We start from the raw sequence: 22,744 nt of genomic DNA, 5'->3' as shown, positions 1-22,744 counted from the left end.
AGAGATGAGCCTAATTTACTTTTTGAAAACTGAGCGGATGTGATTGGATTAATCTCCACTGAGTTTCAGTCCACTGACTTCACAAGATTTGAAATGGTCAGTTAAAATTGACACTCATCAGTTTTGAATAATTTTTTTAATCAAAATGAACAGGCACAGTTAGGCACGTTGAGGGGTGTGATGTGTTCTTCAGCATCAGAAGGTGAATGTTTAATATATCAGGCAAAGAGGTTTATAATAGAACTCTCTGTTAGCTCAGGTCTTCTCAACCAGGGGCCTCAGCAAGATGATTTAAAATAGGACAAAACAAGCTTTAAAATAAACTAAAACAACTAAAAAGATGGATGGTATTTATAATAATAATAATAATAATAATAATAATAAACTTTAAAAGTTGCATCTCAAAGAGCTTTACAAAAATTAAAAATACATAAAAAAAATCAAAACAATTTTCAGAAAAAAATTACATAATATGAAATAAAAACGATTACAAAATATTTAGATTATTATAATTTATTTATTTATTTTATTTGTTCATTTTTATATAAGAACCAGCATTCACAAAATAAATATATGAGGGAATTGTAAAAGTGTGATTTCTAGACCTGAAAAATCATGGAAATTAATCAAATCCCTTAAAGCCTTTTTTCTTTTTCTTTTTTTTTTTACTATTTGTGAGTTTAAAATAATTTTAATCCCCAAAAAACAAACTCTGAGGAACATTCAGTTCTTGAACATTCAGTTCTTCTGAAATTATAGAATTGAATTATTTGATATTATTTTACATAATTATAATTATTTTATATAATTTTCTTCAAATTTAATATAACCTTAGTTAATAAGATAAGTAAATAATTTGTAATATAAATATATGTAATATAAATGTTTTATATATTTTTAATATTTTTTAATACAGTAATTAATTTGTTTAAATAGTCTATTTTTATTTCAGTATTAGTTTTTGTAATTTTAATACTTACATGTATTTTATTTCAGTTAGTTATTTCAGTTACTTGCCTAGGTAACATTTCAGATTTTTGTTAACCATTTTTGATCTAATATTTATATTTCAATTCATTTTATTTTATAACAGTTAATCTATTTATTTAGTTCATTCATTTATTGATTGATTGATTCATGTAAGTAAATTTGACTATTTATTTTACATAATTATAATTATGTTATATAATTTTTTTTCTAATGTAATATAATCTTAATACAGTTATTTAAATGATTTTATTATGTTAACACTCCTCTTGTTTTTAACTTAAAAAGTTTAAAAACAAGCAGCTCTGTCATTACAGCAGGAGCACTTGAAAATATCTTGCAATATTGTCTTGGACAGTGGGGGCCTCTCTTGGAGTCAGAAGGTTTGAGGACTACTGTGTTAGCGTTCACATTTATCTCAATGACAGTTGTTCAGATGGCACTTGCAGCTCTGCTAGTATGTGACCTGCATGCTGCCATATTTGTTCATGGACACTCAGCATGCATCCGATTTCCCATTACTTCACTGGGTGTTCAAACATCTTAAGTGACACCCCAAATCATACAGGCTCAGTCTGAAAGACACAGCACATGGCATAGGGAAGAAGTGTACATCGATATATGTAAACTTGTAGAAATGAGGAGATTTGCCCACCTGTCACTGCACATAATGACATTTCAGATACACATTACAAATGTATATTACATAGTACGTTTAAGAAAATTAGTAGTCACTATGCAGTGTATTCTATATTTAGTAGGAGAACTGCTGTATTCCATTTTGAGAAAGTCTTGGATCTCTTTATTTCTCTCACTGTCTGTATCTTATTATCATTCGGTGCTCACATGCTGCTCGTCTGGTTTCTGACCATTATGTCAAATGGTCGACCCCTTCTTCTGTTTCCATAGCAACCCCCACATCGTGTTGAACATAGACTTGGCGCCCACCATCCTGGACATCGCAGGGATGGACGTTCCCCCAGACATGGACGGCAAGTCCATCCTCAAGCTCCTGGACACAGACCGCATGATGAACAGGTGAGGATGTCTCCTGAAGTCTGACAGGTTTTTTTTTCTTTTTTTCTTTAAAGTTGAGTATTTCTGAAAAGGAAGGAGAAATAATATACGGTGCTTGTTAATTTCGATAAAGTCGTGGACACTGGAAGTGCTACATGAGTTTATTGATCAGTACTATTATTCACTGCTGGGGCTTCCTTGGTCACATCAGCAGAATAAAAAAGTCAAAACTGGTCAGTTGGTACGAGAATTGGCCAGATAACTTCATTAAAGAAAGTTTGGTATATTAAGGGGCGAATTCTGTTTTCCTTCATTTTATCATCATTCGATGAATAATTCCTGGCGTGATCAGTCAAAAATGTCTTTTACTATGGGTGTGAATATTTATGAACCTCTTGAATCGATCTGATTTACACAATTCAATTCCAAAATGATTTTTGATGATTTAAATTACGATAAATTTATACATTTAATTCCTTAGTTCTAAGTACTTTTTAAAACAATTACAAATTTACCAATAAATTAAAACAATCGAATGTTCGGTAATTGTCAAATAATTAAATATAGCTTCAAAACATCTAGAATCATTAAAAAAGAAAATAACAATGCAACTTACAATCTTTTTTCTTTTATATGATCCTTTATATGAACTTCAGTTCTCATAACGTGTACAATGCCTTTTTTGAACAAGAGGCAATCTATAATTAACCTGATTTACATATAAAGGAGGTATGTCTGTGATGAAAGGAATGACAGAAATGTAATTTACTGTGAATGCCCACAGCACATTGCTGTTTCAGCACATTTGGCACCTGGGTGAACTGGATTGTGGGTGGTTTGTGAATAAAACGCAGGTTAGCACTTGCAAAAGTGGCACAGCTGTTTAATAAATTCACTCCTCAGTGTTATATTTCTCAGTGCAGAATCAACACTTAAAAATAAAGGTTCTTTATTGGCATCAATGGTTCTATGAAGAACCTCGAACATCCAAGGAACCTTTCAAATGCAGGAAAGGTTCTTTATAGTTTAAAAAAGGTTCTGTAGATTTTTAAAATGTTCTTTAAAATGGTTCTTTTAGGAACTGTTCACTGAAAGGTTCTTTGGAGAACTGACTATGGTTCTTCTATGGCATCACTGCAAATACACCCTTTTGGAACCTTTATTTTTAAGAGTGAACAGCGCTAGTTAGTTCACTATATTACTTGATCAGTTTGTAATGCTGAGGTTCCTGAGGATAATGACACATTGCATTCGGAGCAGTTTGAACAACAACTCGCCTCACTTCACTGTCATTGAGTGGCAGCAGATGGCGGTCTGCCAGGCATCCTACTGGCACAGAGCCCCTCATCACCATGACACCTGCTGAAATCTCATCTCTGCACTCTTCCGCTAGCCCGCGTACCTCTTTTATTTCAGATGAGAGGAAGAGATGCATATCTCAGCAGGAGGTGTGGGGGACAGGAAATAAGAAATCCGGAGGAAAGAGGGGCTTTCAGGAAAAATGACTGGCAGGGAGATGGAGGGCTTGCACTTCCCTTGTGCTCTCAGTCAGCTCAGATAGACACTAATTAAATAAGGACCTCTATATTTCATCAGCTTCCACGTGCTGAGGTGTTCATGATGGTTTCAAGGGCATCTCTAAACAGTTGCTAGGGTCTCTGGGTGTTTACTAGGTGGTTGAGTAAACCTATCCCCAAGATATTCTGGTCCTAAATATGACTAATAATAAGCGTTTGTGATATGACAATAGTAAATCGTGAATGATTAAACTGTCTCCACAAACTGACTTTACAGCTATGGTTTATGGTGGTGCAGTTCAGTGCCTATTTTTTATTAGTATTGAAATAAAATAATGTGAAATATGATTTTGGTCATATTACCAACCGTTATTTTGGTCGAAATGCTATATTCTTCTATATTTCTATATTAAGGGCTATATTTCCTTAAACATGGAAATAAGTTTTGTTGTACTGCTCATTAACTTGCAAAAACCAACATCAAAAAGAATTGTGAACATAAATTGTGATCGTGTTATGGAAGCCTATTTCTGCCACTGAATAAAAATTTAAACTGGGTTATTGCAGCTCTTTATCTCACAATTATAAATAAAGTTATAAAGTCTGAATTGTGTGATATGGATAGACAATTTGCTAGAAATGAAGTCAGAATTGCGAGAAATGAAGTCAGAATTATGAGTTTATTTCTCACAATTCTGAGTTTACATCTTACAATTCCAACTTTTTTCCTCAGAATTGCATGATATAAACTTGCAGTTGCGAGTTGTAAAATAAGAATTGCGAGATAAATATCTTGCAGATAATTGCGAGTTTATATCTCACAACTTGACTTTATTTCTCAGAATTGCATCGCAGTTCTGACTTTATAACACGCAATTGTGAGTTTTTACCTCAGTGGGAGTTTATATCAAACAATTCTGACTTTATAACTCGTGATTCTGAGAAAATAAATCAGAATTGCGAGATGTAAACTCACAACTGCGAGAAAAAATGTCCGAATTTTGAGATAAAAAGCAATTACGTTGTTTTATTTTTTTATTCAGTGGCAGAAACAGGCTTTCATAATTCATTAATAAACAATTTTTTGTCATCTAGATCAAAGTGGTGTAACCAACATAACAGAACCTTAAAAACATAAAACAAGAAATGATATCACAGTGAGGACCCTGTTGGCCCTCATGGCTGTGTCAGCATCAGTAAGTCATATAAATATTAGATAATTTCACCTTTTTATGACAAGCAAGGCTAGCTCAGTTTGTTACTATTTAAAATAGTATTCAATTTATCCTTTTTTTTTAATGATTATTATCATGACGACCCAATAGCACACCACTTTTCTATAAACCCCATAATTTAGTATCATTCATGTCCACAACACAAATGGCATGAGGCAATGTACGCATAACTTTGGCTTTGGAGTTTGTGAACTGATGATGCCTTTGCAAGTACCACTAACAATAGGAGTCTGAATAGGAGAAAAGGCCAGCCAGAACATTCCTAAATCTGGCAGAAACTCCTGCGGAGATCAGAGAGGGTGTGTGAGAGCACCGATCGATAGCTCATATCTGCAGAGAAGGTCAGGAGGTGCACAGAACACTTATGTTTCCTCACCACCACATTTCCTTCTGTTTTTCATCAGGGATAGTAGAGGAGAAGAAAAAACACTTTAAATTGCAGGCTGGATTTCAGTTTAAGCTGTTTGTCATTGTTTTCAGCATTACGATTTTTCTCTCTTTTTCAATCTCGGCCTCAACTTTTTGCATTTACTCATCATTTGAGTCCATTGAGCAATGGCCAATTTCTGGACAATTTGCTGTTCCAGGTGATCAGTAACAGAGCCGGTAGATCAATATCCATCTGTCTCTCCTAATTGCAGGTTCCAGCTCAACAAGAAAGGAAAAGTGTGGAGGGACTCGTTCCTGGTGGAGAGAGGGTGAGTCAGTGCAAATTAAATGTGAAAACAGCCTGAGAGCTCTGGGTTTTTGGTGTGAAAGGTCAGCGTATGTTTATTCAGATAACAAGAGGTTTTTCTCTTCTTCTCTGGTGACAGAAAACTGCTGCATAAAGTGTTGAATGATGGGAAAGATATGGCCCAGGAGGAAAACTACCTGCCCAAATACCAGCGTGTTAAAGACCTGTGCCAGCGCGCAGAGTACCAGACGCCATGTGAACAGATCGGTCAGGTACAACAACATACCTGTACATACAGTGCAGAAGAATATATAGGCAGCAATCCACTTCTCCACATTACCAGGAGTCCAGTGTTTCAGACATTGGTTTGTTGATGCATGCATTCAGAGCAGCAGAGATGAAATTATCAAATGAAATGTCACAAGTAGCAACTTGATGTGATAGTGAAATTGCTGTGTAGATGATTTCTGGACATTCCATATCATAATGTTATTGTTTGCCTTTCAATTTGACTTGCAAATGAGCAAAAACTCTTCTGCTGACCTAAATATGTCACATAGACTATTTAAAACACTAAAATCTCATGTTCAATCGTTTGTGCATAACATAATAAATATTCATGAGCTATGCCTTCACCAGCTAATGCCATCAGAACCAGCACGTCTGTGAAATACTACTACCCACCACCCAGGAAAAACACCTTACCATTGTGATATTTCTAACAATACTTTACATTGATACTGTATGTTTATTTTTTTTAATAGTTCATAAAGTGTATTGTGCTCACCAAAGCTGTATTTTCAATTAAAAACAATAATAGTAAACAACAACAGCAATAATGATAAAATAATAAAACACATAAATCAAATATAAATAAAATGTAAAAAAAAAAATATATTATTTGAAATAGAAATCATTTGTAATATTATAAATGTCTTTACTGTCACTTTTAAACAATTTAATGAATCTTTGCTGAATTAAATCTTTTAAATCTTATCCCAAACTTTTGAATCTTGGTGTTAATAATAATAATAAGAAGAAGAAATGTTTCTTGAGCAGCAGATCAGTATATTAGAATGATTTCTGAAGCATCATGTGACACTCAAGACTGGAGTAATGATGCTGAAAATTCAGCTTTGGATCACATAAATAAATTACATTTTAAAATATATTACAATAGAAAAGACTTATTTTATAATGTAACAATATTTCACAATATTACTGTTTTTTATCAAATAATTGCAGCCTTGCTGAGCATATTATTTTCTTATCAGTCCTATTTATTGCAAACTTTTATCCACTAGTACAGTATGTACAGTAATTACAGAGGTACTACACTGAAGGTAATTACAGTAACCATAATATTGCCATGACACCATGTCCATAAACGTGTGTGTGTGTGTGTGTGTGTGTGTGTGTGTGTGTGTGTGTGTGTGTGTGTGTGTGTGTGTGTGTGTGTGTGTGTGTGTGTGTGTGTGTGTGTGTGTGTGTGTGTGTGTGTGTGTGTGTGAAGTGAGAACAGAGAGATGTCTGAGCTGTCAGATCAGACACCTGAAATTTCATGCTCTCACTTTAACAAGACTGGCCCACTGTAGTCCTCCAGGGACCTGCAGCCCATTCCTGCATTATCTATTCTCTCCATCCCTTTCTCTTTTCTCCATCTCTTTCTTTCGTTTTTTATGTCAGGCTTTATTCCTCCACCTGCTTTTCCGCTTTGATCAAGGAACAGTCTGTCATTGCCTACCTTCACACTTTTGCGAAGAAAGAAAATCTTCTAACTTTCAAACCAAGAAAAAGGGGAAATTGCACCTGCAGAAAGTGTTGTTTATGTGCACATGCTATCAGCAAAGTTTTAACACCTTATATACTTAAAGAGATAGTTCATCCCAAAATTAAATTCTGTCATCATTTCTCACCCTCATTTTAAAGAATGTTGTTAGTCAGAGAGTTGCTGGTAGCCATTGACTTCCATTGTTTTTTTGTTTGTTTGTTTTGTTTTTTTCATACTATGGAATTCAGTGGCTACCATCAACACTTTGGTTACATTTTTCAAAATATGTTCTTATGTGTACAACAGGAAAAAAGAAAGAGGATGAGGATTACTCATGAGGATGAGTAAATGACAGAATTTTCATTTTTGGGTGAAATATCCCTTTAACCTCTTAACTGTCACATATTTTAGTAATCATCCTAAATATAGATATATTTTGAAAGCTTAAACACTTAAAATTAAAATTAAAATTAATTAAGCAGTGTCAAGTGCCATGTTACAAATTTTGCTACAATATTTAATTATCAAAACTTTTTTAAAAATATTTGACAAAACACATGGTTGGAATGGTCTCCAGGTTCCACATTTGGTGATTATTTTGTGGTAGAAGTAATACTGTGACAGAAATGTATAACTTTTTGACAGGGAAATACTTCCAAAATTCAATGGAGTATGAGTGTCACCCAGTGACTATTTTTGATATAGCACCTAAACAAAATCTCACAGGAACCTCTTTTCTTTTTTTTCTTTTTTTTTTTTGTGATATCAACTTCAAATTTGGAACATAACAGAGTTAGAAACATGGCTTTGATTTTATTCCAATGTACTTTGTAAAATATTTATTTTATGAGAAAATATTTTTTTAGTGCAGCACATTTACTTCATTTTATGATACACATTGTTTCAAAGTAGTTTTACTTTACAGAAAATAATTATGTTCATATTTATTTTATCTTAATATCTTCATGCCTTACATTTGGATTTAGCCGATTGGAGCTGGTTTTTGCAATATAGTATATGCACTTTACATGAGTATGTATGTATGCAGATAAATTTGGATATTATGCACATCCAATCTTATATATTCGGCAATAGTATTGTTACATTATGCAATAAAAACAAAAGTCATGGAGTTGAAATTTGCTGTATCGATTTACATGAGTGTACTGTATGTATGCGGGTTAGTGGGATATAATATATATCCAACTTTATATATAGAGCTGTGCAATAACACACTCTACATTTTGTGATGATATAAAATAGCACTTGGTACAAAATGCTTGATTGGCCCTCATAGCTTCTTTCATTTACCAGCCATGTCTTTAACTACAAGGCCCCTAAAAGGCGACTAAAAAGAAAGGCATGTTTCTCTCATCTCTCTGATAGTGTGCAGCCCTGAGCACTCTGTAGCTTAAGTTCCTCATTAATGAGGCTTTTAACGAGGTGGATTTGTGATAATTACAGCTGCGTAAGAATGCCGACACGAGGCAGGGGGTTAATTTTCACCTTTTACTTCCGGAGTATAAGCACACTCATCCACGCACACAGTCATCATGGAGAAAAGTTAATGGGTGTTGATGGTGTCAAACAAATTGTGTTCGTGAGCAGACGCTGTCAAATACAGTTCAGAGGAACGAGCTAAGAATGTTTTATAAGAACGAGTAAGATATTTAGCCTCAAGTCACATCAAGAGAGCTGCCTTTCTATGGTATCATATGGTAATGCTACTCTACTTTGCATCATGTTTTTGAATGATAAAATATTATCTTAGTACCTTTTAAAAAAATCATGATATTACCCTGGTACCATGTCCAAGCAACTGTGGCAATATCATACCTTTTGTTTCTGTTATGTTACTGTATATGAATCATCTTTGAGAGTAAAACTGCATGATGTCCCTCTTTGTCTGTGTCTCTGCAGAAGTGGCAGTGTGTTGAAGATGCCACAGGGAAGCTGAGGTTGTCTAAATGCAAAGGCATGGCCAGTCTGTCTGCAGTGCGGAAGCCGTCTGTATCCAGCATCAAATCACAGATTTATCTGCAGAGCATGAGCGCTGATGTCAGCGTGAACTCTGAGCCTCAAGGCTGCAATTGTGAACCCACAAGCTACAGACTGAGCACCTTCTCCAAGAATAAACTGTTCTCCAAAAAGAGTGAGTATGACTAGATACTGAGCTACAAAACACACAGCAACAAGTCCTCCAAAAAATCATGCAGGAGGCATTAGCTGAATTATTCTCTGTGCCTCTGCTGCCCTCTAGTGGAGCTGAGGCGTAATAGAAAATCGACTTCTAATTAATATTATCAGAATTTCTGTACAATCCTTTGTTATTTTAATTGTCATGAATTTTTTAATATGTAAACAAATTCTTCTCAAAGACCTGACTTGATTTGTTTATATATATATATATATATATATATATATATATATATATATATATATATATATATATATATTATTTATATCAAATCAGGACTTTGAGCAGAATTTCTTTACATACTAAAAATTTCATGACAATTAAAAACAAAGGTCTCTCTATCTAATATAGTATCTAATATGGGAAAAAAATGCATTTTTGTCCTTGACAAGTGATAATGGCAAGCCCTGCATTTGATTGACAGAACTGAAATCCCTGAAGAGCTACTCCAGGAACCGCTTTGCCCGTGCTGTTTCCATGGAGATGGGAGGAGACCTGTACGCAGTGGACATGGATCACGAATACAGACCCTCAGGCCCCAGAAACCTCAGCCTCAGGCAGAACACAGCAGACGAGGACGAGTTCAGCGGTGTGGGACCCACTGCAGTCAGCCAGACCAACAACAGCCTGACTGTGCCCTCCTCTATTAAAGTCACTCACAGGTGAGGAGCGAGTGTGTGTGTGTGCTTCAGTAGAGAGACATTATGGACAAAAGAGGGAGTATATGCATCAAAGAGAATTTGTGTGTGTGTGTGTGTGTGTGTGTGTGTGTGTGTGTGTGTTTCAGATGTTCCATTTTGGCCAATGATACAGTAAAATGTGACGTCGGTCTGTACAAATCGCTGCAAGCATGGAAGGACCACAAGCTCCACATCGACCACGAAGTATGACACATTTATGATTTGCCCACATGCATTTTGGTCCAAATCTGTATGACTTTCTCTCTTCTGTGGAATATAAAAGGGGATGTTTAGTAGAAAGTTGTGAACAAAAAGTGAATAATGACCAGCTGCAAGCTCAAAAAAGACAAAAAAATTGCATAAGTTATATTGTTATGTACATTATCATTTCTTTTCCCAGATCGAAACACTCCAGACGAAGATTAAAAACCTTCGTGAGGTCAGAGGTCACCTGAAAAAGGCTCGACCTGAAGAGTGTGACTGCAACAAATACTAGTGAGAGTCACATCTGTCTGTTATTACCTCTTTACTGGTGATCTGTATTTGTCAAATTCTTATTAATTTTTAATACTTAAATCAATAATTAATGTATTTAATGTAATGTATAATTTCATTGTATATTCTATACAACAAATAAACATGAATTAAATAAACATTTTATAAAATATAAATTGCAATATGTAATTAATAGGTACTGTATGTTGCACAAATGATTACTTATACAGTACATTATATACATTATCTATACATTAATTATTTTAATATATGCTGGTTATAATCAGTTTGATGGCTCACTTAATTTTTCTTCTCTTTTAGTTACAAATCCAAGTACAAGAGTAAGCTGAGGAAATACAAAGCAGGAGGTGTCCATCCCTTCAGGTGGGTTTTTGTGTCTGAGTGTATGTATACATATGGATGCATGATTATGGTTTTGATGATTCTCTCTGTCTGTGTAGGAAAGGACAGGAGAAGGATAAGAAGGCCTGGTTGTTGTTGGAACAAAAGCGCGAAGAAGCTGAGGAAGTTACTGAAGCGCCTGCGTAACAATGACACCTGCAGCATGCCTGGCCTCACCTGCTTCACACACGACAACCAGCACTGGCAGACCGCTCCTTTCTGGACACGTAAGACACACACACACTGGAAAAAATATTGCTTTTACAACTGCATGCAAAGAATTAAATGCATCTGGATCTGATGCATAATGCAAACAGTGGAAGTAACGGGGTTCCCCTGCACATTGAAAAAAGAAGCTGAAGAAAAAGCCAGATTTGTTAAAAAGTGACACCAAGGGGTCCTGACCAAGCGTTCATATGTGACGAGCTATGAGTGAGAATGTGTTGACTGCACTGATGTGTCTCACACTATTTCATCTTTACTTCCAGTGGGGCCGTTTTGTGCGTGCACTAGTGCCAATAATAACACCTACTGGTGCATGAGGACCATTAATGAGACACACAACTTCCTGTTCTGTGAATTTGCCACTGGATTTCTGGAGTACTTTGACATCAACACGGATCCGTATCAGGTCAGTGCTCATACTGTATATACAGACAACATGAAATCACCATGGACCATGTTTACTTTCTTAATAAATGGTCCTATTCTTAGTGTACACTATTCATTAGTGCATTATGTATACATATATATATAAAAAACGCATAATTATGCTTCACAGTGTAATAGCTTATTCTGCCTCTGAAAACAATTTCTTAACCATGGCCACATGGACAGGGAAAAATAATATTGATCAAAAATATCATAGCCTGACATCAACCATCAAGTCAAATCTCGATGGATGACTTAGGTGTTTCTTCAACTATAGGCACATTTTCCCCTGTGGAAAATTAATAGGAAATCATTTAAATTATATTAATTAATAATTAATTGTTGATTATTAATTATTAAGAAGAAGAAGAATAAAGCACACTTTTCACACTCACATTAGTTGATTTTGACTAACAGTGTCCAACAGTGAACATGCATAGAATTCAGTCTTTTTCTTCTTCTTCTTCTGTATTCTGATGAATATTTGAATCATGGTGTCCTTTACACTACAGCTCAGATTATTGTATCACAACATTCTCGTGAATGGCATTTTGAACTTTTAAAATGGCGAACTCTTTTGTTTTGCTGAGGCTAATTTCATAGCTCATGTTTTTTAAATGAATCATTAATAAATATTAGTTAATAGTTTTGCAGGTTTTGCATAATTAAAAACAATTACAAATAAAATAATTCCCTGGCACAATTTTTGACAAATTAAAAAAAAACATCTCCGCAAAATAAATATTGAAATGGTAACAGAAACTGGAAATTCAAATGCTTTTTCATACTGCAACAATATTTAGTCAAAAAATTTTACCAAAAATGAATGTTATATTAATGTCTGTGTTATGTTGCGTCTCTGTGTGTGTGTGTGTAGTTGGTGAATGCAGTGAACACACTGGACCGGTATGTTCTCAACCAGCTGCATGTTGAGCTCATGGAGCTCAGGGGCTGTAAGGGACACAAGCAGTGTAACCCTCGCACACGCAGCCTCGACTTCGGTGAGTCACACACACTCGTATATGTGAAAATACCTCCACAGCGCGCACACACACACACACACAGACACACACACACACACACACACACACACATACTGTATGCATACACAGAGCTTGCAACACACTGACTGATACATGTGCCAAACACACACACACACTTCCCTCTGAAAGGATCAAGGCAAAGGATAACATGGAATTTCACATCTTCATCATCATCATCCTCACCTGATCCCTGGCCCTGCCTTGCTTCCTGTCCTCCTTGTTTTATATGCAAACAGAAACTCGTACCGTCAACTCCTGAGCTGCTGTCCTGAAGGGTAAATCTGTGCCACACAGCATGCTGTCTGAGGATAGCATGTCCTTAGTTGTATCTGACATGTAGTCCATGCTCTCAAAGTAACTCTGACTGAAATTCAGCAGAAATGATCATTCCAGTGATAAAAACAGAAGAGCCACATGTATTGAGTCACTTATTGATTCGCTCGAAATGAACTCAAGGACAGCTCGTGTTAAAGGAAGTCACCGGTGCCTGCAATCTGATTACATTTCTCAAGAGGTCACATTAAAATGCAAGAGTAGAATGAAAACTTAAAATGTTTATTTACATAAGCAATATATTCTAGCACAAACTTATAATACAAAAAAACAACAACAAAAACAACAAAAAAAAAAAAAAAACTAAAATTAATAATAATAAAATACAAATAAAAATGCATAGAAATGTTAATTTTTTATATATATATTTTTTTAAAATACACAACTGTTCAGATGGTTGGGGTTGGCAAGATATTTAATGGGTTTGAAAGAAGTTTATTATTACAGTTTAAAATAAATTTTTTGTATTTTGAAATGAAATTTATTCCTGTGATGGCAGAGCTGTATTTTCAGCTGCCAAGATATAATATAATATAATATAATATAATATAATATAATATAATATAATATAATATAATATAATATAATATAATATAATATAAATATAATATAATATAATATAATATAATATAATATAATATAATATAATATAATATAATATAATATAATATACTTTTTTTTCCATCAAAAAGGATAGAAAAAACTTGCTGGCCCCAAATGTTTAAAGAGTAATGCATCAACGGCAAAATAACCTTTTTTAAATGTAGTCAAGCTCATATTTTCTTATGTGTTAAATAGTTTCGCCACACAATGTGTCTGTGTTAGCATCTTCATAATTTGGTAAAAAAAATATATATTTTTGTTGTAATATTGTAAATATTTCTTAGACACTTGATCTTTGATATTAATAAGCATGGGAATTGCTTTTTCTTTCTTCTAAAAGTTAATCAACTGTGCACAACTTTCTTGTTAGTCGCAGCTTATTATTATTAGTTTGATTTGTTTGAGAACCGCAGCTTTACAGAACAGATTGAGCATGCCATAAAAAGTCGGTTGAGATTTTAATGTGCATCAAAGCCATCTGAAAGGGATCAGAATAGCAGTTTATCAGCTTAAGATGAACATTAATATTCTTCATCTGCATATTGAGCCTGCAGATTCATCATTTTCCAAAAGATGACTTTTATCGAGCTCATTTATTCCAACCCTCGCAACTCCATCCATAGCAATGGATGATCTTATCTTGGCACTGCGACCTTCCACATGACCCTTGGACAGAAGCCCAGAGTTGTTTTTCCAGTGATGCTTCCGTGAGGATCTTAAACATTAATGGGGCTGTACATCACATTGTTTTTACACTCTCTAACTAATGATATTGTCTCTTCTTCAGGGGATAAAGAGAGAAGCAGCTATGATGAATACAGGTATCACTGCCAAATGAATTTAATCCCGTTGTAGACTAGAAGGCTACTGTGAGATTATTTTGGATGAAGATACTAATCCACTTCTGCAGTTCTGTTGTAGACAGCTTGGAGCTTAAATGAATGTTGAATAGTCTGATGCACATCACACACACCTAAAGGCATCACAGGAATTCACACCTCAATGTGAAATCAAGGAGAAGACATTCTGTCATAGAGGGTGACGTAGAAACTAGAACCCATTTGCTGTTAAAGGAACGTTTCAGGTTAAATAAAAGTTAGGTTGTGCTCTAGAATAAGAAAAAAAAGTAATAATAATGACTTATTCTTCAGTTTGTAAAAATGAAAATCTAGTATAATATACACATACAATGGAAGTATTTGGGGCAAGATATTCTGGTATTTTTAAAGCAATTATATTAATTCATATCCTCTGTACAGAAATGCATTTGAGTTGTACATCTGTTTAAAACACCCTTTAATGGAGAGACCACTACTCTAGGCGGATGAACTTCCAGTTACTAACCTGTAGGTGGCGTATTCTGCATGTAAAGTCTCTTTCTGGTCTCCTTATATTTATGATGTGTAAGTTACTGAGCACAGAATATCCTGTCTTTGCTCCACAGACTTTAATTGTTAGGGTTTTACTGTAAACACAACTTTTGCTTGTTATAGATACATTTTGCATATACTGATAATTACGATGGCAAAACATTGTAGAATTCATCTGCCTATAATTAAAAAAAAAAACAATATGAAGGAAGATTTTCCACGCTATATAAAATAATGCTAATAACTGTTATAAAATGAACAACAAATATTTAATTATTATTTAATCAAATGAATAACTCAAAACTCATTACACTAAAACAAAAATAATAATTCATTGAATTTACTAAATTTTTAAGGTAAGTGGTTGCAATCTTTTTTCTTTTTTGCTACATTTAAATAAACAAATTTAGTTCACTGACTTTCGAAAAAAAAAAATAATGTAGGTAAAATAAATTGTTTGTAACCACTTACCTTAAAAAAAATTTAGTATCATTTTCTTCAGTGTACAACACACTGATGATTTTTATTTTCTTTAATTTATAGTATTGTTATTATAAAAATGTGTATTATGTACAAGAAATGGAGAAAGAAAGAAACTGAAATTGTTAACTGGTTAATCAGTAAAAGCAATAACAATCTCTGTCATTTTTACAAACTGATGAAGAAGTTGAAGTATTAATTACAGTCTGCTTGTTCCAACAGAAAAACATCATCAACAACAAAATCAATTAAAATAATACAATTAAACAATAACTAAGTCGAAATCTATCATTTTATGCATGCAAGATGGATTTCAAGAGAATTGAAGATCATATATGATTAACAAATGACCAGCCTAGGGATAAATGTATTATCACATAAAGGATTATTAATATCACACTACCATTCAAAAGTTTGGGGTCAGTAGGACTTGTATAATTTTATTTAGCAAGGATGCATTATTAAGAATTCTATTCCAAATACAGTACATGCTGTTCCTTTGAACTTTATTCTTCAGTAAAAAAAAAAAAAAAAAAAAAAAAAGTTTCCACGTGTTTCAATACTAAAATATATAAATTGTAATAATATTTCACAATATTACTGTTTTTCCTTGATTTTTGATCAAATAAATGGAGCCCTGGTGAGCATAGGAAAATTCTTTCAAAAATATTTTAAAAATCAAACCAACCCAAACTTGTGATCGGTAGTGTAGATATATGGGCCTTTTTCTAAGCTAGTTAGTTCTTACAAACCTCATGACCAACCAAACCCACCCACTCAGTATGTGGGTCCAATTGCAAACATTTAAACTCCCAGTTACTTCTTTGACAGATCAGATGTCTTCTCCTTCAGATTCTGTACTCTCTCTCTCTCTCTCTCTCTCTCTGTCTTTGCCTCTCTTGTTTTGTCTCCCTCTCTCTAACCCTGTTCTGTGCCTTGCATGTATTCAGCCTTGGGTGTTGTTGTGTGAATGTAAAAGCCTTTAAGTTCTCTGATTGGCTGTGTCTCAATCACATGCTTGAGTTTGGGGGCGGGGTAACAGTTTGTCTTATCGTTGCTTGTCGCATTAGGCAGTTTCAGCGCCGGAAATGGCCTAAAGTGAGGAAGCCTGTCTCCAAATCACTGTGAGTTTGGATAATAATTCTGCTTCTCGTCCATAGGATACAATGCCACCAAGCCACTACCTTGTCCGAATCACCGTTCTCTCGCTCTCTTTTTAATTTCCTTTCTCTTGAATGCATCTGCCTGGCCTGCATGATACAGCATTAGTTTGTAGAGGCGTCTATCTGCATGGAAACTGTTTGGAAAAATAACAGTTTTGTTTCTGAGCACGAGGGAAGATTCCCGTCACACGCCCCCCATCATCTTCACCTCATTTCATTTGAAGCCTGAAACATTTACGTTCTTCCTTCCTTCACCATCACAAGCCTTTTCAGGTTTTTTTTTTTATCGTAGTTTATTTTCTGTTTTTTCAATCACAAGCATCCATCTCCATTTCGATGCATCCACTTTTAATGAGCGCCTTAAATTGTTTCATCACTGGGCGAAAATGTTTAACAATTTTGGCCGTGTTCCCCCACAGAGGACAGATATGGGAAGGATGGGAAGGATAATTCATGGAACGAGGGCGCCCCGGAAGACACCAACATGTTTCCCGGCGAGCCGAACTGGTCCGAACTTGAACCTTTGTACAGACTTGATGAGCACGCCTACGATCTCAAACTCAACTTCACCCTCAGCCTCGAGGACTGGGCTCATTTCAGCCGCTCCGTGGACCAGATGTTCACGCTCCTCAGCAACGACAACCAGCCGTACTCTCCGCCCCGCCATGACGATGGACAAACAGGAAGAGGCCACGCCCTGGTGTCCTCCAGCCAATCCGTTTCAGCCATCTACCTAACTACTCTGGCCACGCCCGCTCTTTTATTGAAGGAAGCTGGCGCTGAGGTCTTAAGAGACGCTTTGGGGCTAAACCAAGTGGAACGTCCCTCTTCTTCTTCTCCTCCATCGCAGGTGGACAGTGCAGACTGGGACACTCCTCTTGGAGAACTGAAAGGGGACAGACAGAGAGAAGAGGAAGAGGAGGAGTTTGTTCAGAGACGGACAGGAAGGTTAAGCTCCACCCACTGTGAATGCAATGACAATTTGCAGGAAACGGTTTGACTCTCATGTAACGTTCCTCTCTCATACCCTCCCTCCTCCTCAGAGAGACATCGCAGAAAACTTCTAAATTTGATGGAAGTGAAGAAAGAGGATGTTTAATGCCAGCGTACAGTCCTTCGGTTTGTTTTTCTTCTCCCATATGTTCCCTCGCTCCATTATCAACTGGCCTCAGAAGCACGGCGACACCCAGCAATATTTCCATCTACAGTCGGACTGTTATCCCAACTTGTCCATGAGATCGGCTAGGCTTTGAACAGAGCACATTTTTATCTTTTAACTTTTTATCTTTACTCTGTTTTTATTCTTTCATCTTTTTTTGATGGGTATTTTGAAGGTTGGGGGTTAAAATTCATAGCAGTAAAACCTCACAAGGATTGAGCTGTTGTGACCATGCATACTTGATTCAGTTTGAAACCAGTTTTGCATCATAATTCTTGATGACTGCTTTTCTTATTTTGGTGTCTCCAGAGGGTGTCTCACTTTTTGGGACGATATCTTTTACAGCCTAATAACTTCACTGAACAACACCTCAAACAGGTCAATGATGAATGTGTGTTGTGTGTGTGTGAACACGCTGTATCTGAAGTCAAAAGTGAATTTGAGTGTGATAAAACAGAGCACTCTGATTTTATTTGTTGCTCCCAGTGTATGTTATTTAGATTTTTAATCTTAAATATTGGACAGATTTTTTTTTTTTTTTTTGGTTCAATAGAAATTAAATCTAAATTTCTTACAATTTCTTTGCTGTTATTGCAGCATAATGAGTTGAAGCAACTAACCACCAAAAACGAAAAAGAAAGAAAAACAGTTAATTTGATGTATTGGTCATTATTTGTATTTTACAAAATTGTATGTTTTCCCCAAGCACATAAGAAATTTTGATGTACTGAAACATGCCGCGTCATATTTGTAACCTTAGCTTGTTCTTAAAACTTTTGCTATACACAATGCTACTAATATCAGAGCAAATATATGAAATGGATGTATGTATTTTAATGTGTTTGCAATGTAAATGGTTAAAGGATATTTTTTATTACACATTTGAAATTAAACTGACCGCTAGACATAAAGATTTCACTCCAGCTTCAGGTTTATTTATGCAGCATATTTTTAACAGTTCTTTAATACACATATTCAGTTTTTTTTATGGTGACATATCTAAGATTGTTTAAATTATTAATCCACCTTCCTGATTTAGTTAATCCATTCCTGCTTCAAGATCAGTTTGTTTCTGATTGTGATTCTATTGTTCAAGAGGGTAATATTCTGATCCCTGATCAGTCCACTTACTCTTGGATACTTCATCAGTTCAGTTCATTGTGTTCACATATTTCATATCAATGTACAACATCCACCCCTCACCTCTCGTGGCTGTACTAAAAGCAGTTTTGTCTGAGATTGTGTATGGTTGTTTTAAAAACCACCATAATTATTGTAAAGATGTACTGTGCATAAACTGGAGGATAGGAGACAACTCGGAGAGAAGGAGAAATTTCCCTTTGGCACTCTCAAAGGGATAGCTGTTTTTGGAATAGGATTTTAAAATAAGATGAGATGGTTTTAACAAAGTCTTGTACAGTTCTATAGATTTATCATACCTATATTTTTGTTTTGGTTTACCAGTGAACATTTGATAGTGCTCATTACTTTGTGAATAAAGTGTTGAATGCCCAAATTACTGTGTATTGGTCTTTTTTCCCAACAAGTTTGTGCCATGTGTTACCTTGTGATATGCAGGGTTATGTTTAAAGGGGACATATTATGTCTATTACATATATGAAATATACTGTAAGTCTCAGATGTCCCCAAAATGTGCCTGTGAAGTTTCAGCTTAAAATACCCCACAGATCATTTATTATATCATTTTGAAAATGCCAATTTTGAGTTGAAGGCTGGAAGCAGAAATGCTGTTTTTCATGCAAGTATCTTTAAATGCAAACGAGCTGCTTCTCCCCACCCCCTTATTTACAGCTTGTGCCTCGGATGCTCTTCCAAAACATAAGTTTGGTTTTGATTATCGTGTCTGTCGTGCTTAAAACTTATTTGCATGCGTTTTAAAGACAGTTTAAACTTCTGATACACGGTTTTCTGCGCACACACATCCACAGAAGGCAGCTTTCACTATGATTGTCACATGACATGAATATTAAAACAAGTTCTCTTTCATGTTTTATTGTGCTTAAACGGTCAAATACACACATGGTTAATGTCAAAAACACACAGAATTTACATAAACACAGTCAGTTATGTCTATGAATGTAGAGTTAGGTGGTATTTCTCTTTAAGTCACCGGTACCCAAATGACGTGTCATCACTTTTAATTAGGTAAAGTAGTTTCGGGGAAATACATCAAATGGGTTTTAGATATTCTTTTGAAGATACATTTTCCCTAAAAATATTAACTTCATTGTAAGCTACTTACATAGATCACACCTGGTTCATTTAATAAGTTTGTTACAAAAATTAAACCGTCCTAAAAAAGTCTTGTTTTTGAATAAAATATGTAGATTTTTCCTAATAATGCATGAATGAAAATTATTTGATGTCTGCAGGTAACGCCAGAAGATGCAGAAATTTTGTGTATTAGGAGTGAGTCAATGAATCATTCAATTAACCGATTTATTCAAAACACTGATTCAGTCAGAAACCTTGTTTTTGGAGATACACAGCATGCTTATATCTGCCAATATTGTGTCTAAAATGTTAGTTTTAGACCTTAGTTAGAGCCATATTTACCGTAATGATGACAGGAATGAAAACAAGGCTGAGATAAAAGTACAGTGTATTCGGTGGATTGTTGGTTGGATCATGAAACTGACAAAAAAGAAAACAAAGAAGAAGTAGTCTCGGTTGAGAAAAACTCCATAAAATAAGCTTGAAGTGATCTAGAACCTTTAGAGACATCATAACCTATCCCTCACAGTTTTCATTTGCATTAAATTCAATATGGCGTCTAAGCTGAGAAGGTATTTTTCATTTATGGTTTATTTTTGTAAAAATCAATATTACAGTTGCAAATTGTGCTTATATTCGGAACAACAACACTCTTGTACACGAGATATATCATATGATTATTTGCTTGTATTATTAGGCCTATCATCAGCAGCATAAATTAACAGTATCATCCTCTACACCAGGGGTCACCAGACTTTATATTTAGTTTAGTTTATGTCACAATTCTGAGAAAAAAGGTCAGAAGCGTGTACTACCTAGACTCGCCAGTAGATGGCGCCACGCGTCAAACTGAGCGCCACCTGAATGAGCGCTCAGTGAAACTACAGCAGGCTGCAGTGGAGATCAGATTACTCGAGCATGGCCCGTGCTGAGGAGGGCGGGGGAATAACCCACTCCACTGTCTGTGTCAAACTCCAGCGGGACAGAGAGCCTGAACTCCACATTCACAGGCTCAGTGCAGTCTGCGCAGTTTGTGCCAGAGGACACATCTCACTGCTTTCACTTCCATTAGTCCAAACAATGTGAGGAACATGGCTGACAGAAGGTAAGACGGATCATTTTGCTGAGTTGTGGAAACATGTTGCAGTTGCACAAAGCTGTTGAGCTCAGTTTGCTGATAGTGAATCGCGTGGGTAACTTTGAAATAGAAACTATGTGTGTTCATTGTATCGGGGGTCTGCATGTCACATTATTGGGATGTTTTGATTAAATGAAATACAAACTACATCAGGTTATACAGTTGCTGTGTTTGTAAAGTCTTCGGCACGGACTGAGATGTTCAAACACGAGTGTATGGCATGATCAAATTCAGTCAAAACTAGTTTGAAACCGATTATGATGTTGCTTATCAATTTTAAAGTTATTTAATTAGTATATAAATTAACTTAAGAACTGTCAGGGTAATAACAGGAACAAGTCTTTTGTATAACTCATGAACATGTAAACAATGACTTTACCAATGAAAACTGACAGCAACATTTACTGTGTTCTATTGTGCTGTAGAGATTTTGTTTACAAAAATCTAATCGAATTTTATTTTTGTAGTTGTTTGTTTTTATTTTATTTCATTTTTTACATTGTCCATGGTGCCTTTTTGCTCTGTTTCTGTTTTACATTTTTATTATTGTTATTATTTATTTTTTACTTTTAGCAGATTTTTTAGCACACACACACACACACACACACACACACACACACACACATATATATATATATAATGGTGACGCATTGCTGCCACACACATATTATTTTTTTTCACTCAATTATGTCGCAATAACGAGATGTTATGTCGTTTTAATGAGATGTTTTCTTGTTAAAACAACATCTTTTCTCATAAAAACGAGATGTTGTTAAAACAACAATTATCTCGTTAAAACGGCTTCTTTTCTTGTAAAAACAAGATTTTTTTCTTAAAACGAGATGTTTTCTCATTAAAACATCTTTTCTCTTCAAAGCAACATTTTTTTCTCGTAACAACAACATATTGTGTCATTAAAACGATATGTTTTCCTGTTATAATAGATATATGCAAGGTGCGATTTGTGAAAAAGTGTTGGATGCTTTTGAAAACTTTTTTCTCTCTCCATAGGTGGAAGGCAAGGTTAAGGCTATAGCCCAAGTAACCTAATGTTAGTGTAATCTGTTAATAACGCACATCATAAACCCGTCTTTTTAGGCAAGTACCAGATAATAGGTGTCATGTCATGAAATGTTTTTAATATGATGGAAACTGTATGTAACGTGATCACAATCTATTCCAAACTTTGTAAGATAGGCCTGTTGATTGTAATGATTTCATTTCCACGGTTATTCAAGAAACAAATAAATTATATAGAGAAAGTGAGCAAAGAACAGTATCTTTGAAACTCTGAATCAGTTAAACCATTGAGTTGCAAAATGATTTGCAAAATGAGAAAATATGTTGTTTTAATGAGAAAAGATGTCATTTTATCAAGATAATTATATCGTTTTTATGACAACATCTCATCTTTATGAGAAAAGATGTTGTTTTAATGAGAAAACATCTCGTTATTAGGAGAACATATGTTTAATTTAATGAGAAAAGATGTCGTTAAAATGACATAACATCTTGTTATTACATCATAATTGAGTGGAAAAAAATAAAATGTGTGTGTGTATATATACAGTAGTCAACATTTGAAGTGGATC

The 22,744-nt window shown here is 34.9% G+C and overlaps 2 protein-coding genes across 2 annotated transcripts in view; both read left to right on the top strand.

The window, feature by feature from the left end:
* The window catches only part of LOC109052321 (extracellular sulfatase Sulf-2-like), a 41,831-nt gene extending 22,536 nt beyond the window's left edge, over window positions 1-19,295 (top strand). Inside the window, 13 exon segments of the mRNA XM_042750743.1 lie at window positions 1,897-2,025; window positions 5,398-5,454; window positions 5,572-5,704; window positions 9,124-9,355; window positions 9,825-10,062; window positions 10,188-10,284; window positions 10,481-10,575; window positions 10,897-10,959; window positions 11,037-11,087; window positions 11,089-11,204; window positions 11,466-11,608; window positions 12,506-12,629; window positions 17,040-19,295. Coding sequence (XP_042606677.1) covers window positions 1,897-2,025; window positions 5,398-5,454; window positions 5,572-5,704; window positions 9,124-9,355; window positions 9,825-10,062; window positions 10,188-10,284; window positions 10,481-10,575; window positions 10,897-10,959; window positions 11,037-11,087; window positions 11,089-11,204; window positions 11,466-11,608; window positions 12,506-12,629; window positions 17,040-17,620 — 2,059 coding nt within the window. The 3' untranslated portion in view covers window positions 17,621-19,295.
* A 1,632-nt stretch (window positions 19,296-20,927) lies between these two features.
* Window positions 20,928-22,744, top strand: part of LOC109057583 (rho GTPase-activating protein 39-like) — a 68,563-nt gene continuing 66,746 nt past the window's right edge. The window contains exon 1 of the mRNA XM_042750498.1: window positions 20,928-21,119. Within this exon, the coding sequence (XP_042606432.1) occupies window positions 21,106-21,119 (14 nt within the window). The 5' untranslated portion in view covers window positions 20,928-21,105. The remainder of the gene's footprint in view (window positions 21,120-22,744) is intronic.

Source organism: Cyprinus carpio, chromosome B23, assembly GCF_018340385.1.
Source record: "Cyprinus carpio isolate SPL01 chromosome B23, ASM1834038v1, whole genome shotgun sequence".
Classification (NCBI taxonomy): Eukaryota; Metazoa; Chordata; class Actinopteri; order Cypriniformes; family Cyprinidae; genus Cyprinus; species Cyprinus carpio.
This window is presented reverse-complemented; position numbering and strand designations above follow the sequence as displayed.